Genomic DNA, 16,599 nt, shown 5'->3' with positions numbered 1-16,599 from the left:
TGCATAACGCTTTCCTTTCATGGGTAAATGCATTTTTTCGAAAAGAAAGAAGTCGCACGGTGCCATATCAATTGAATACGGGGAGTGGTTAATGGTTAAAATGTGATTTTGGGCAAATAATTGGTCACAAGCGTCGATCGATGAGATGTCAATTTGTGCGGAACAAACCGTGCACACACCTTTCATAAGTCCAAATGTTCGGTCCAAATCGATGTTTTGCAGCCTCTCCTCCTTCTTACTAAAAACTCTGGAGATACTGATGGACTGGGACATAAGGAGCGCCTTACCAGTGACCATTTACCAGGAGCGCAAAATGTTTATTGTAAAGGCAAGTCTGTGGATATTGCCCTGCATAATATCGTGTCATGGCTTGAGGAAGTCTTCCTTCATATAAAAGGAGCTTTCAATAAGATCTTGTCGGGAGCAGTCGAAGCTGCTCAGACGAAATTAAGGTTGAATCAAACCTCAAATACAAAATTTTCAGTCATCTGTATGACAGAGTGATTGATGGGGAAACGGACGAAATATGTGCAGCACATATTGCCCGTAGACAACGTCGGTAGCTGTATGGCTGTGAAAGTTGCCTCAGAGAATCTGGGTTCCTAAAAGAACACGTTTCTGAACACTCGGAAATCGTCAATCACTTTGACTTCATACCGGTTCACTTACATCATGGAGTCGCCAACCCCACCTCTGTCGGCCCTTCTCAAACCATATACCGAAGAGGGAGTTATGTGTGGGAAGAAGCCGTTTGAGAAGAGGGGCAGCGAGCTTCTTTGCGGATGGGTCAAAGCTTTGGGGGAAGGCTGGTGGAGGTGATTGCTGTCAGGAGTTCTCTATGAACTCCACCTTCAGACTTCCTGACTATTGCAGAGTTTTCCAGGCCGAGGTAGCAGTAAATTTACTGCTCCAGAGGTCAGCCTCCTTCAGTCAGTCAAATATTCGCTATGTGGATTCTTGAATAGTTTTGATTCGATTTCGACGGAATTCGATGTCTTCGTTACCTAATACTATGAAGTGAAGGATTCATATGTAATTTAAAGATGAGTTATATGGAAAATAAGCGCTGTTGTAGACCGATTTGGTTCATTTTTGTAAAGTTACATAAGAATGTCCGGATAATGTTGAACAATTGGTTTACATTGGTCGAGTAGTTCGTGAGATATACAATTTATTCTAAAAGTAGATGGTGGTACATCCACTTTTCACAAAGAGTCCTTTACACCCCGTTCGTACCATGGTGTCTGAAAAAGAATAATGAACTTGTGGAACGAATTTATAAATGTATTTTCTGAATACTTTTCAGACAAGCGAAAAGAAAAATATAAATAATGTAAAATTGGAATTCTTTACCATATCTTTACCAGTCTTGTAAGTCAGATCCAAATCCTTTATTTTTTATTCAATAGAAGCGCGGTTTAGGAAACCTGAGAAATCTTCGCCGCTTCAGAAAACTCAACAAAGCTCCAACAAATAAACAAAACAAGTTTTTTTTTGTTTTATAAAAAAGTTTATTTAGGCATTAACATGTTTTCCCATATACGAGGTTCATAATCGTACCCCTTCAGCCACAATCAAGTTTAAATCACACATCATTCAGCTAAGCATATTGCACACATACAAATATATGCATCTACAATCCACCATATCGGTTTGAATTTTAAAACAATTGATTGCAATTGAATTCTCCTTACTGGATAAAGGAGCGCCTTGAAGTTTTAGGCATTACGTTTTGCGGCAAGTATACGCGAATGCGGCAAACGACAGTGACTAATGCTGTGCAAGCGATATTGCATCTCCGGTTGATTGACGCGCTCGTACAATTTCTTCAACACCGTATTCAAGCTCTGTATGCCCTCGCCACCATCGGTATCATCGACGTTGGTGGCATCGGCCTCGCCACACTCTGGGCACTGTTGTGTGAGCACAATCTCACCTAACGGTGTAACAGTATCGCATAATTTTGCAACATCTTTGACGATATATTCGCTCGCGGGCTTCTCACTCTCACGTTCGCGCATATACTGTGCCAATGTTATGGAGTGTACGCGTTTCTCCAATATCTTCAGGAAGTGACGCACATTGAAGAGATTGACTGTGGTGAAATCGCCCAGCAATGCTTCGAACGACTTGCAATCGGCACGTGATTGATCCTTAATTATTTGTATGCCCTGTAGCAGTTTTTCCAAACGCTCATCGTTTTGATCGCGCAATTCGCGTAGCTCGTCGTTTTTCTTTTGCTTCTCCTTTAACTGGTTATCAAGCTCTTCAATGGTTTCGAGTTGATTCTGTAAGGTATTGTGATTCGTATGCTTCAGTTCGGAGATTTCATTAAACAATCGATTAACGGAATTATTTAGTAAAGTCATGTGATAGCTCATTTCATTGGCGTAATTGAAGTATGAATAGTAGAGACTTTCCTGCTCTTGGAATTTGTTAATGACCGCATCGACGTTATTCGAATTGGTGTAATCTAAAATTTTCTCCAATATTGTATTGTACAAGTCAATACGCTTACGATGTTTCTGGCGGAATTTCTCGCGTCGACGATACTCCTTCGGCTGCAAGTCATCCATAATTATCTCTTGCGCTTTACAATCCAAAAACTCAAAATTCGCATCTTCCGCCGCTCTATTCCGCATGATCGCCTGCATTTCCACCATTTTCATTTCTTGATCCTTTGCATCTTTCTTCGTCAGTATATTTATTTTCTCATAGGCGTGTATGCAATTCTCAAAAGTGCCTAAAGCATATTCGATCAGATCCACAATGTATTTCTTGTCGCTGTTCAACTTTTGCACCAGCTTCGTGTAGGCGTCATTGAAACCGGTGCGATGTTGCAGCAACATTATCAAATCCTCGCGCAATTCGTTATTAATCGCCGTGAAAGCGCACTCGCTACGCACGCCCACCTCCAGCTGATTCTCCAATATGTCCAGCTTCTTGCGCATGCGTGCCACATATGCTTGATGCTGTGAATCGGGCACTGTACGTCTATTCAGTTCGTATACCTGTCTATTCACGCGACTAATTTCGCGTTGCAAATTCATAATGGATTCCTTATAATAACGTATGTCGTCGGCCAAGTGCTCCTGACATGACACGTGACATTGTATGTTCGACAGCGCACGTTTGGTTTGACGCCGATGCGTTTCGCCGCTAGCAACCCAAATCTGCGCACGCAATGTATCCTTCTCCAAATTCAATCGATCGATGGTGTTCTGGTAGCTCTGCAACATGATCGTCTCCTTGCGCGTGCTCAACTTCGTCGATAGTACCGTCTTATATTGACGCTGTCGCCGTGTGAGCTCCTTCTGCTTTTGCCAGTAATGCTCAAGGAAAGTCTTCTTGTTGAACTCTTGACTTGTAGCCTCCGCCATATTGTTGCCGTTTATGTGAATTTCGTTAGATAATCCCTAGCACCGTGCGTATAACCAGCGAAATTACAAATTTTATGTAATATATATTCTGGATGGTGTAAAAACTTGATCGCGCAAAAAAAAAATTAAAATAAAATAAAATGCGTAAACGCTACCGTTCGGTTCTACCGCTATGAGTCGAATGAAATTTGTAGAAATTTTATTGACAGTTATGTAAGTATGAAGTTGAAGAAAACTGTGCTACAAAGTTATGTACGGGTTTTGAAAACAGGTAGTTCAAAAATATTGAAAACTGTATAGAATTAATTAATTTCTATTAAATTATATATTAAAATAGAATGTTTGACTAAAACGTTTTCGCAAAAATATTATTCTAAAGGATATGAACCGCTGCTGTAGAGAATTGGTGGGGAATTCTTCTGTAAAAGCATTTCACTTCTGTGAAAAGGGCGTAAAAGCTGGAGCAAAAGTGTACCAGAAGGATATTTAAAAAGGAGTGATAAAACAGTTAATCAGTACCCTCAACAATGGAGATAATTTTTTCATTTTTAAACTGGCCTAAACGAGTAACAGAACTTATTGTATGACTAAGCAGGGCGATTGTTTTAAGAATGAAGTAAGTAGAAAATGGTAAAACAGGAAAACGTCAGTCTCAAGGTAAAGAACATGGAACCGCAGCTGGATATACGATATTTTAAAAGCTGCCGAAGGAACTGGATGATGTCTGAGAAGGAATCTCATCCTATAGTTGAAACCAATAACCAACTGTCGGCAACGCTTCAGGCCACTACTAGTTCTTCGGGAACATTTAATGAACCAAACTGACTTCGGTGCCATGGTTTAATCAGAAAATACTACTTACAGTAATTATATCCTGATCAGGGAGTATGAAGCTCGCCACTATGTTTTTAACGCCCAAAAAGAAATGATTGTTACGCTATAAAAAAATATATATAAATGATTAACATGATTAGCCAAGTCCGTCCGCAAACTAGTCCCTCAATTTATGAGATATCGGTCAGAAATTTTGCGGGAACACTTCTCCATTTTTTAATTGGCAGTGAAAGCATAACACCGGGAGAAAGTGAACCTGATTCCCCAATCGATGATGTTACAGTGCCCGACCGTGATGTAGTTCGAATAGCAATTACTCGCCTAAAGGCCGATGGATTGCCGGTCGAGCTTTTATTTTGCAAAGTATGTATGAAGAAAAAACCTTTTTTTTGGAAATTTGAGCATTTATTTATATCTTTTGAATTGTTGGGTTTTGTATTTCATAATAATTAGTTAATGGCTAATTAAATTAAGCATTTAAGACAACTATACATAGTAATAGTAATAATAATAATAATAAGTTTAATTTCTGCACAATTTTTTACAGTTAAAACACTAACAAATTTTTATTTTTGTAGTTAAATATATAAAACCGCTATGTTTTGTATATATTTAAATAATGCTTATTACTTACAGTTATTTTATTGCTATTCACATATACATTTACATAGATAGTTTAACTTATTTGCAGTGGTACTTCCATACTTAGAGACAACAGTATAAAATATATGTATGTATGTGTGTGTAAGTAAAGTAAAGCAAAAATGAAAATATATTGTATATGTAAGTATGTATAAGTAAAATGCTGTAAACTTGCGGAAGCACTCATATTGAAAATGTAGCAGTAACCTTTTAGCCTTTAAAGCGTTTGTTATTATTTTTTTAAGTTTTAAAAATTTAATTTTTTTTTGTTGTTATTATTTAACAAAATAAATGTCACATAAATCACAATGTGTGCTTATGATGTTTTGATTTTCGTTTTATTATTTATTTTCATTTCGTACACACCGTTATAAATAATTTTTTTTATTTAAAGAATTGATGTATTATAAATGTATGTTTTTTTTTTATAAAATTAAATAAACAAAAAAAAATATTACTGTTATTTTTACTGCAGCGCAGCTTCTTTAACGGTACTGGGGTTCAAATGTGATGGTTGTGCAATAGCTTAGCGATTTGCTATAGTGCTAATTTTTTACAAAATTATTTGCACCATTTTAAATTATTTAAATTTATTACTAGCACGTAATTATATTCATTGTATCAAAGTTTTTTTTTTGTATATGGCAATTTTGAGTACAAATATCAAAGCAAGTGAGAATTTTGTTTTTCATTTTCATTAATTTCAAAATAGTTTTAATTGCACATTATGCAAAGTTTTTTATAAAAACACATCTCGGATTTTCTCGGTTCATATGTTTGTTCATCCAATTTAAAGCTCATCATATGTCGATTAGTTTTTATTTATATATATTATATAATTTTTATAAACCAGTCAATCTAGCTCAAACTCGAAGAAATATAAATTTACAAGCTCAGACACGGCAGCGCTTTGGAAATAAGTATTCAGGCATTGCTATAGATAATTTGCTGTTCTTTAATTTTTGAATGTTGTGAAAAATAATTTTTGGAACTTTGACCTACATCAATTTTTTCACATACCGGCTGTTTGCGGTGTCTTAGACAGATGGCTGCTAACTAGATTTTGAAAAAAATGGCCCATACTATGTTATTTGTAACCATGTTTTGAGCATATGCACTCAACATACAGCTTGTTGTAAATTTATTTTCATTCTTATTTTTTGCTTTTATTTAACCAGACTATGAATTTTGTGATTTTTTTCATTAAGATTTTTATTTTTTATTATTTTTTTTTACTTTTTTATTATTTATTTTTATTTTATTATTACTTTTTTTGATTATTTATTGTTTTACGGCTATTAATTTTATTTTGTTTGTTTTTTTATTTTTACTTGTTTATTATTTATATTATTTTTTTTTTAATTAATTTATTATTTTTGCGGCTATTAATTTTGTTTATTATTACTTATTTAACAATTTTTTATTATAACAGATATTTTTGACGATTCTTTTTTAACATATTTCATTTTATTTTTTCAGAATTTTACTTGTATTCTTTTCATTTAAATTAATTTTATTTTATTTTAATTTAATTTAATTTATTTTTTCTGTTAATTTATATTTGAATTTGTTTTATTTTACTTCAATTTTATTTTGTATTTTTTTTATATAATTTCCATCAGTTTTATGTTTTCTTTAATTTTATTTTTTTGTTATAGTTTATTTTTATTGTATTTTAATTTATGTCTTTTCACTAAATTTAATTTTATTAATTTTTAATTTTAATTTAATTTTCGAATTTAATTTATTTTATTTTGCTTTATGCACTTTTTAGATTTATTTTATTTTAATTTATTATAAATTTGTTTAAAATTTATTTTATTTTTCATGTATTTATTTTTTTTTATTTTTCATATCTCAATTTTTACTTTACTTTAATTTACTTTGTTTTAATTTAATTTTTTTTTTATCTATTTTTTTTTATTTAATCTTTTTTTATTATAGTTTGGTTTTATTTTATTTTGAAATTAAATTTTTAAATTTCTTTACTTTTTCTTTTAATTAATTTATTCTTTCTTTTATTTTATTATAATTTTATTTTCCATTTCAATTCGTTTTAGTTTAATGTAACAAAATAAAATTAAATTAAATAAAACATATATACATTTTTAAAATTTTTTTATCTTTAAAATTTATATATTTTTTATTTAATTTAATTTTATGTTGTTTAAAAAAGATATAAATTTTATTTAATTTAATTTTATTTTGTTTTATGTTATGATTTAGTTTTAGTTTTATTTTAATAATAAACTATTTTTTTTATTTACTTACTTTCATTCGCTTTTATTTTATTTATTTATTATTTTAAATTAATACACATTTTATTGTTTTCATTTAATTAATTTTTTGTTCTGTTATTTTATTTAATATAATTTTTGTTATTTTATTGATTTTTTATTATATTTATATAATTTTTACTTTTTTTTTTCTTATTTAATGATTTAAATCTAATTTTTTATTTCTGTTGGATTGCTCAGTTTTATTTTTTTAGCATTTTGCTTTATTTTATTTTATTAATTTTTCTAATTATTTTAATTTAATGTTCTTTTCTTTCTATTTGCTTATTTTATTTGTTTTTTAATTTATTTGTATTTTAATTTATTTTCCTTTTGGTTTGTTTTAATTGAATTTTCTTTTCTTATTTATTTTATAGTTTTGTCTTATTTTATTTGGATTTAATTTTATATTATTTTTTACATTTATTTCTTTTACTTTATTTTTATTTTTATTTTTATTTTTTTTTTTTTAATAAATTATAACTTTTTTCCTCCAATATATTTAATTTTAACTTTTTATTTTTCCTATGACTCAAAATAATATTTTTCTCTATTTTTAACCAAATTTTCTTTTGAATTTAGCAACTTTCTGAAAGTATATACCATTAAATTAAAATTAACTTATAAGAAAAATTGCGCTTTATAAACATACTAGGCACTAAAAAACTTAGATATTTTTGATTTTTTTTACTTAAGCATTTTCATATTTAGAAATTTATACAACGTTTTTGTGATTTTTAATTTATTTTTAATAACTAACAGCTATTTAATTTAGAAAAGTAACATTAAAATTATATTTTCGTTTCTCACTAAATATTTGCAATATTTTATATAAATTATGAGTACGTTATATATGTTATGTAATAATGTAAAAGTGTTGTGCAAACTTAAAATTAAGATCACGATTATTAGGGGTTTCTCTTATTTTTCGTGCGCACGACTTGTGTTCCTTAGCACACTATGTACAGTTATATGTATGTATATACATATGCTATATAAGTAAGCTTGTAATCTCCTCAAACAAATTAATTGAATTCATAATTAAATGACTTAAACATGAGTAAGCACAGAAAATAGCAAATACATACTTTAAATAACGGTATATGTATATGCATATATGTTTGCGTACTAAAATATAATTACAACTGTAAATGTGTATATGTTATATGCTTCTATATATGTATGTATGTGTGTGTAAATAATGTGTGTCTGTGTACTTTCGAAAATTAAGCACATTTGGAAGAATCCACATTCACATCCATGCACCGCAACCCCCGACCGCACACCACTTGCGGACGCCCACATGTGCGAACTTGAAACCAATAATGAGGTGAGCTCGATGATCTCATAGCATTTGGCATTGTCAAGTTTGCACTCGCAATTAAAGCACAGCTTTAGGTTCACTTTGAGTGTGTGTTTGTATGCGTACGTGTGGGGTTGGTTGGCTTGGGGGCTCGTTGCTGTAGTCATAGCTAACTTTAGTTTACCGCCTAGGCGTTCAGCCCTCAAACAGCAATCTAATCATCATCTTTCTTGTCCGTCTTGAGGTCATATTTAGCACATAATTCTTCTGGCGTGTAGCTGTAATACAAAACGAAAACGGAGATAATTAAAAAATGTGCTCAATGCGCTCATCTCTATGACACAACTTACCCAATCAGGTTTTGTAGATCACAAACGAATTTGTAGACGTAGCGCTTGCCTGCCGTCTTATGTATGATGTTCTTGTCGTAGTAATAGCGGAGACCACGACTGAGCTTTTCGTAGTTCATTTTTGGCTTATTCTTGCGTATACCCCAGCGACGAGCAACCTGGAAATGTTTAATGGATACATTAGCTTTGACGGGCTCACTGTAGATTTTTAGAAATATAATACTTCATGTAACTAGACCGAACCTCCTTTCTAACTTCTTAATTGAGATATATTTTTAAATTTTTTTATTGGAAAACGCTCAGTATCTCTGCATGAAATATTAAGTCCTGCTCTTCAAAACTCTCTAAATACATGTCTTCTACAGACTTTTCTCTTGCGCTTCATATTTTCCTACTTTGAATTTCGTTCCAAACCCTATGCTTTATTTTTTACATTAATATTTCCTCTAACACGACAACTCACCTCATCTGGATCGGTCAACTTGAACTCCCAGCCATCGCCAGTCCACGAAATGAAGCCCTGACACGTCTTATCCATCAGCAGTTCCAATAGAAATTGCCACAACTGTATCGGCCCAGAGCCGGTAAAGCACGGCACACCACCTTGCATGGGATATGCGCCCATGAGTGCCTTCTCCAAACTCATCGTATTCATATACGCGGCCGAATGTTGCCCAGCATGATGCACGCCCCATTGATCTGCCGGCGACTGACCGCTCATTGAAGAGAAACGCGTTGGATCGTACGAACCATACTCCGAGGCATAGGAATCGGGGAATGGTGAGCGTCCGTAGGCATTGTATTTCTGTTCATTATTCGCCACAGCAAGTCCATAGAAATCGGCGCCGCTATCCTGATAACTTGGATGTTCTTGCGATGAGATCGTGCTGTGATAATCATTATCATCGTAATGTACACCGGTGGCTGCAGCAACAGCTGCCGCAGCGGCAGCACCTGCCAGATGTGGTGGCAAACCATAAACGGATGAAACAGAGAGATCAGCCGGATCGGTTTGACCGTTACTACTGCCACTGCCAAGACTCGAATAGGAGGAGGTGTTCTGTGTGCCCGGTTCCTCTTTCATCTGATGTTGGCTGTAGAGTGCGGCCGCAGCGGCCGAGTTTCGTAACGCCACGTGCATGTAATTCATATTGGCACTGTTGTTGTTGTTGTGATTCGGCGTCGGACCGGTCGACTGGTTGGCGTTGACGCCTGACGCATTGCTGTTGGCGGCGGGATTGCTTTGTTGCGACTGTTGTTGTTGTTGCTGCTGCTGCGCATGCGAAAGCAACGAACCGCCATTGTTGTTAGCATTTTGCGTTTGTTGTTGCGTTTGCGGGGGCGGGCTGTTATTGCTGTGATCGTGCGGATTACTGCTGTAGCCTAGAATGAAAGAAAAATGTTGTTGTTGTAATGCTTTTGATCATGTAAAATTAAATTAGAGCTTCTGTTTAATTAAATTCATTATTAAAAAATAAATTACGTTAAATGATACGCTTTATTTAATTTTAAGTATTCAATTTAATACGTTTAGAAGATAGAAATATTGTTAATGCCCTGAACAGGGTATATTAAATTTGCCACGTAGTTTGTAACGCCCAGAAGAAAATTTTGGAGATCATCGCCATCTAAACTGCAAAACAATGTATCTTCAAAAAACATCGAAAATCGCTGTCAGATAAAATAACCTATGTATAACCATTTTATAACCAAAACTCAAATTTTGTTTGAGTGTATGATAACCAATATATAACCATTTTATAACCAAAACTCAAATTTTGTTTCAAAATGCGTGTTTTCAATTAGATCGCTTTTTCTTACCTACGAAAAGTGAGGTTATGTTAATTTGCATTTTAGGCGACGATATAAAAAATAACCAGCGTGACGAGGCGATTGGAATTTGCTTTGTCCGTTTGTTCGCCCGTCTGTATTTGCAACTACTAGTACCACAGGTTTTGAGATATCGAGGTGAAGTTTTGGTCACGCTTTGTTCCTCCAATATATGCTATGCATATAGCTGTCATAAAAATGGTCGATTAAAAAATTTTTTGTTTTTGTAAATTTTTATTTTTGTAAGTAAATCCTTCTTGTGTAACGAAAAATTTCACAATATTTGGCATAGATTATTATCCAAAGTTATACTACAATTTTTCAATAAATTGTTCAGATATGTACATACATATCTGTCATACAAACTGATGGATAAAAATCAGGTTCTTGTAAGGACAAATTTTTATTTTAAATGATATGTCCACGAAATTTGGCATATATTATATTATACTTCAGAACAATGCTATAGCCTGCAAGCAAATTGTTTAGATCGGAACACTATAGCATATAGCTGTCACGTAAACTGACCAATCAATATCAAGTTTTGGTAGCAAAATATTTTTATTTGTGTAGAGTATTAAAGCTTCGTTGTAGCCGCTTTTTCTTGTTTTAAAGTTACTTTTCCAAATCTCTACAGCCGTGTCTACAGCTAAATAGTCTGAATATATGCGTACGTTTATTTTTAATATTTGTTTTAATTAGACTTTTATTGTTATTTTTATTTATTTTTTTCATTATCTAATATTTAAAAAGCAGCAAAATGCACGTATTGTCTAAGATAAGTTGGCAAGACATTATAAAACACATTTGTGCTAGGCAGAAAAATTAGACCGAGGTAAGCTAAAACGTGCAATGCTTTTTGCCTTAGGCCTAATATGCATAATGAGGGTCATATACATATAAATTTATGCATACGTGTAAATATGTACATGCAATATATATCTACATATGTACATATGTATGTATGTATATGTACATATATACATATGTACATATTAATATACATATGTACATATTCTTATACATTTTTCTTCTTTTCACTGTGTTGTCATTTGTTTATAACACATATAAACGCAACTGAAATGCATTCAAATGAACCAACCTAAAATATAATTGTTCTACGATTTCTTTATACATACATACATACATACATACATATACACATTTATTTTATGCATACAAGTACATACGGTTAATTTGCAAGCACGCTAAATTAAAGAAAAAATATAAAAAGAAATACATACATTCATGTATATACATATGTACATAAGTTCACAAGTAAACATCTCTGCAGCTTCAGTCTCCTCAGAAGGCGTGCCCATCATTCAATTGTCTTGTCTTCAATAGTTAAACTCAAACATAACATTGTCTCGTAAGAGCACCGTTCGCGCCCCATTAATTTGCGGCGCTGATTCGATGAAATTCGAAAACCAATCAAAAGCGCACTCAACACCAACACAAAAACAAAGCGTACACAAAATGAGCTCCAAATGCTGCTAAAACAAAAACACAGAATTCACAAACACGAACACACAGGCATGTACATACATGACAAAAGCAATGGCTAATAGCAGCGCTGCTAGCGAGCAGAGCAAATGAATCGCGTGATTATCGTGTAGTGGGGAGCATAAACGAGTGTGAGAAGAGCGCATTGCGCCAATATTGCTCCCACAGGCCATAGCTGGGCAACTGTGAAACTGTGAAAGGTGGGCAAGCGTTCATTCATACTTGGCGCGTCAGAGCGCAGTTGAGCGCCAATAATATGGAAAATGTACAAATACACACATGCATAAATATAATATATGTATGAATGTAAAAATACAGTAATGCAAAAGAAATTGTTGTTCAAAACCTGTTGAATATGAGAATTATTTAAGGAAAGATTTATTCAGCCGCTGGCTCACAAACGTCACTGAGTTAGCTGCTCAGTTAAGCGGCGAGCGCTTTCAACCATTCATTCAAATCCAGTTGCATTTATTCATTCACAAGCGAAGCGTTAATTCACAGCCTGCTTGCTGATCACACATATCGGTGCGAGCGCTTGAATGGAACAACTCGTTATGCCCAAGCAGCTCGCATAACGCCTGCTGCCGACTGTCTCTGTCTGTTGCGCGCAGAGCGTGAAACTTTTTTGTTTTTGTTTTTTTGTGTTCTAGGGGTATAATCTGCTTTCGATACTGCGCAGATACGGCATGTTGTTGTAGAGATGTGAAATCACTGACGGGCTCACACTTGCATACAAACTGGCATACAACGGACACAACGCGTTGTATGGTGGAGATGAAGCAATGAGGCACAGAACACTCCTCCCACTTGATGGGGTGCATGGAGAATATTAACGCCATAACCCCTGCTGGGAAAATTCGAACTTTTGTGGTAAATATTTTTGCCACAAAAGTGCTTTTGGAGGTGATTTGAATGCATAAGCAAATAGATGGACTTGAAATTTTCACGCGACTTATTTAGATATACATACATATGTATTTGTCAGCCAATGATCTAAGGAATATACATATATCCTTCTACATTACTGCATCCATCTATAGTTATAATCAATGTTTATTTGGCTTTAGGATTTGTAATAATTTTGAGCAGAAAAGTATCTTAACTGTCAGGCATCTTAACTTGCTAATAACATAAAATAATTTGTATATCGAGAAAATTTAATATTTTTTTTTACTGTTGGAAATACCTGACACGTAAACTTCCAGTTAGTGAGAAGTCAGTTAGTTAATGCAGTACAAAATTTAGGCAAAAGAATCACCGATTTACGCAGAATGAATATCTGCTGATTTTGTGATTAATTTGTGGTTTAATTTTTTTTTCGCAACAACAGATTTATGAAAAACTATATCATTCTTTCTCAGTGTATTCGGTTATTTATAACTGAAAATTGTAGCTTCAAACTGATTCGTAAGCGAAAATATTGTTAAAATATGCGAAAAAGTGATCTCCAATGTGACCAAATTTTTTTTTTATGAATGAGAACTTTCTGTATATTATTTTCTACATAGTGTAATGATCTAACATATTTTAAGAGGCAATATTATTATAAAAGAAACTCACAAGCTTAGCCGTTTATAGAGAGTCTTAAGATTTATATTCAGAACTTAGCTAAGTAATAATGTAATTAAATTCGAAATACTTAATATTGTCGATTTTTTTTTTAACTGAGTAACGGCATAATTCAAAACTGAGATAAAGAGGTGCCCAACTCCCTGTCATTGTGAATGAGAGAGCAACTCACGATAGAGCGACTTTGATAGTATTAACATTTCACATTAGGAACGACTGGAACGACCAGATTGAAATTCTACCAAAAATAAATATGAATGGAGGGAATTCTTGCCGCCTTGCAAGTTCGCCAATGAAAATGTAAAAAACTTAAAATTAAGGAAACACGAAATTTAAATTTATAAACGTTATAAATGTTGGGTGCTTTAATTTAAATACACAAAAACTAGTATTTGGTCTGATCTGGCAACAAAGTAAAATTTTATAAAAAACGCTCATTTTGTAACAATCTCAAACTGGAATAAGTTGCGCATCACTTCATCCCTGATTCAAAGTTATGAATGGCAATTAGAAAGCTCTTGTTCAATTTCTAAAATGCTTGTCATAAATTAATCCCAATACTAAGACGGAAATCGAAACCAATTTTGCAAAAAAAAAAAAAAAACAAAAAATAAAAATAAATTAAAATTGAGCTAAATTTTGAGATGAACTATGGTCCACTACATAAAATTACTACGACAATTTCCCCCACTTAAAATGCATTTCCAACCGATTAATTCTAATTTAAGTTAGCTGAAGTACTTAGACTGCCAGTTGTCATTCATTCCCCAAAAGATTTTATTTCAATACTTCATTGTTCCAGCGAAAAATAATACTTAGTTAAATTCAATTCAAAATTCATTAAAATCGGACACTTAATCAAGGCACAATAAATAGCGTAAGAGCGTAGCGATATTCTAAAGAGCCACTCTACGGTACAAATCATCAACAAAAATGCCCAAATAATAGGCTTAGTTAGGCATATGACAATATACATACATACATACATATGTACATGCTCGTAAAATCACAGCCACTTAACCAAACCGGCGGCGGGGTGCCAATTGCGCGCTCAGGCAAAAAGCAAAAAGGAACTGAAAAAAAAATGCGGGCAGCACAAAGCAACAGCGACTTGTTGATTCACCGAGCTGCGGTCGCACGGCGGCAATGTCACTGTGGTTGCCATACATTTGTAAGTACACACACATTGACTTGTTGGTGTAAAAATCGCGCTGGCGCAACCCTCATATGCATGCCTGCTTGTATTTAATAGCCACCCACAGGCGCACACACTCAACCACACACACATACACAGCTATTGTTGTAATGTACCGAAATGTGTTCTTGTTGTTGCTGTTGCTGTTGCAAATGAACGCCTGTGCCTGGGAATTTAAATAAATTGCAATTTAATTACTCGAGCAGCGCAACATTTCACTCATCCCGAGCGTCTTGTGGCCCACAAGCGCCAAAATACACATACATACATACATACACGCACACATTTTCGAAATTTAAACGGGCATGCATAACAGTATTTCCATTTAGTTGAATGTGTGTGTGTGTATGCGTGTGCTTTGCGCTTATTTATATTTACATTTATCACAAGTTCACACCCTCGTTAGTGCGCAATTAAGTTGCAACCAGCCGCGGCGCGTTGCTGAGCACATAATTAAAGTTTCGTTTCATTTCACTTTAGCATATTTGTGGCATGCAACACGAAATCTCGCTTTGATGTCAATATTAATTTTCCATGCCACAGCGGCGGCATCGGCATCGGCCACTACTGCTATGCGCTTAGTGTGGTGCTCAGTGGTATTGAAGACAGACAGACAGTCCATGCTTGTCTTCTGCTGCTAAAGTTGTCAGCGTTTAACTTTTGACAGCCGTAGGCGTGAGCGTGTTTCATTAGCGTAGAGGTGTCAAATAGATTGTACTAATTAAGTGTCTTATCAAATTTGTATTGTATTTGTATAAGCTAGACAATAAATAGCTAGGATTTTTAATTAAAGTTTCCTTCTGTTTGGTATTTCATGCTTAAGCTCGTTTCTGCGTGTATGTATGTGTGGGCTCCACCGGATATTTGTAGTTGTACAAATTTTTAGACGAATCTTAAATATTTGCAAAAGTAAGGATGCTGAGTTCAGGATATAATGAGGTGCAAAGCAAGGGAGAGTGAAACGGGGTAAATCTTCTCAGTCTAAGATTACTCCGGAAGTCAAAAATGTTACTTGTAATAGCAAGGATGCTAAGTACAGTGTAAAAATAGGTGCATGGCGACGGAGCGTGAAAAAGTATGATTCATCTCTGCTCAAGGTTACTCCGGGAATATTAGATATTTTACTTATTATTTGTTTACAAGTACTTTCGCATGAACCAACCATCTTTGAAGAATGAACTAAATCGATTTCTTGTGACCTAAAATAGAGCTTGAAGTATTCTAATTGATACAGCATGTGTTCATACCCAGTACAGTCGCGTCTATGTAATTGAAACAGACTCGGATTTATATCCAGTTAAAGAGGATTTAAGGTCTGTGAGCTCGGCAGTGTTCCCAAAAACAATTAGTGGTATCACAAAATATAGTATATGTCGTCCCCCTCAAAGTAATCCCCCTTGGCCTCAATATAATATTTTTCAATCCTCGAAATAGTTGTTAAAGTCATTTTCTGGAATAGTCAGCACATTTAGTGTCTTCAATTGACTCAAAACGATTGCCCCGGATCAGTCGTTTGAGTTTACTGAATAGCCAGAAGTCACACAGCGCTTGTTTGACGTGGTTTTCGGCTTCGGCTCATCTTTGCCACGATATTCGTCCGATTGATTGTCTGTTTCTGGGTCATAAACATAGATTCAAGACTCAACGCCAGTAATAATACGCTTCATGACATCCTGGTAGTCGGAAAGCATTATTTCACAGACGTTAACGGGAT

At 34.0% G+C, this 16,599-nt stretch overlaps 2 protein-coding genes across 5 annotated transcripts in view; both read right to left on the bottom strand.

Moving 5' to 3' along the window:
• Nucleotides 1-1,409: 1,409 nt before the first annotated feature.
• Nucleotides 1,410-3,571, bottom strand: LOC105231893 (uncharacterized). Its single transcript, XM_011213399.3, has one exon. It carries the CDS (start codon nt 3,378-3,380, stop codon nt 1,719-1,721), a length of 1,662 nt encoding a protein of 553 aa, XP_011211701.2. The 5' UTR covers nt 3,381-3,571; the 3' UTR covers nt 1,410-1,718.
• Nucleotides 3,572-7,686: 4,115 nt separating this feature from the next.
• The window catches only part of LOC115066544 (ETS-like protein pointed), a 195,885-nt gene continuing 186,972 nt past the window's right edge, over nt 7,687-16,599 (bottom strand). For all 4 annotated transcript variants that reach the window (XM_049450504.1, XM_049450507.1, XM_049450506.1 and 1 more), the window contains 3 exons: nt 9,249-10,168; nt 8,786-8,943; nt 7,687-8,713 (listed from right to left, as the gene is read on the bottom strand). In XM_049450504.1, the coding sequence (XP_049306461.1) occupies nt 8,650-8,713; nt 8,786-8,943; nt 9,249-10,168 (1,142 nt within the window). In that variant the 3' untranslated portion in view covers nt 7,687-8,649. The remainder of the gene's footprint in view (nt 8,714-8,785; nt 8,944-9,248; nt 10,169-16,599) is intronic.

This window comes from Bactrocera dorsalis, chromosome 2 (assembly GCF_023373825.1).
Source record: "Bactrocera dorsalis isolate Fly_Bdor chromosome 2, ASM2337382v1, whole genome shotgun sequence".
Classification (NCBI taxonomy): Eukaryota; Metazoa; Arthropoda; class Insecta; order Diptera; family Tephritidae; genus Bactrocera; species Bactrocera dorsalis.
The sequence above is the reverse complement of the archived record's forward strand: the minus strand, read 5'-3'. Positions and strand labels throughout refer to the sequence as shown.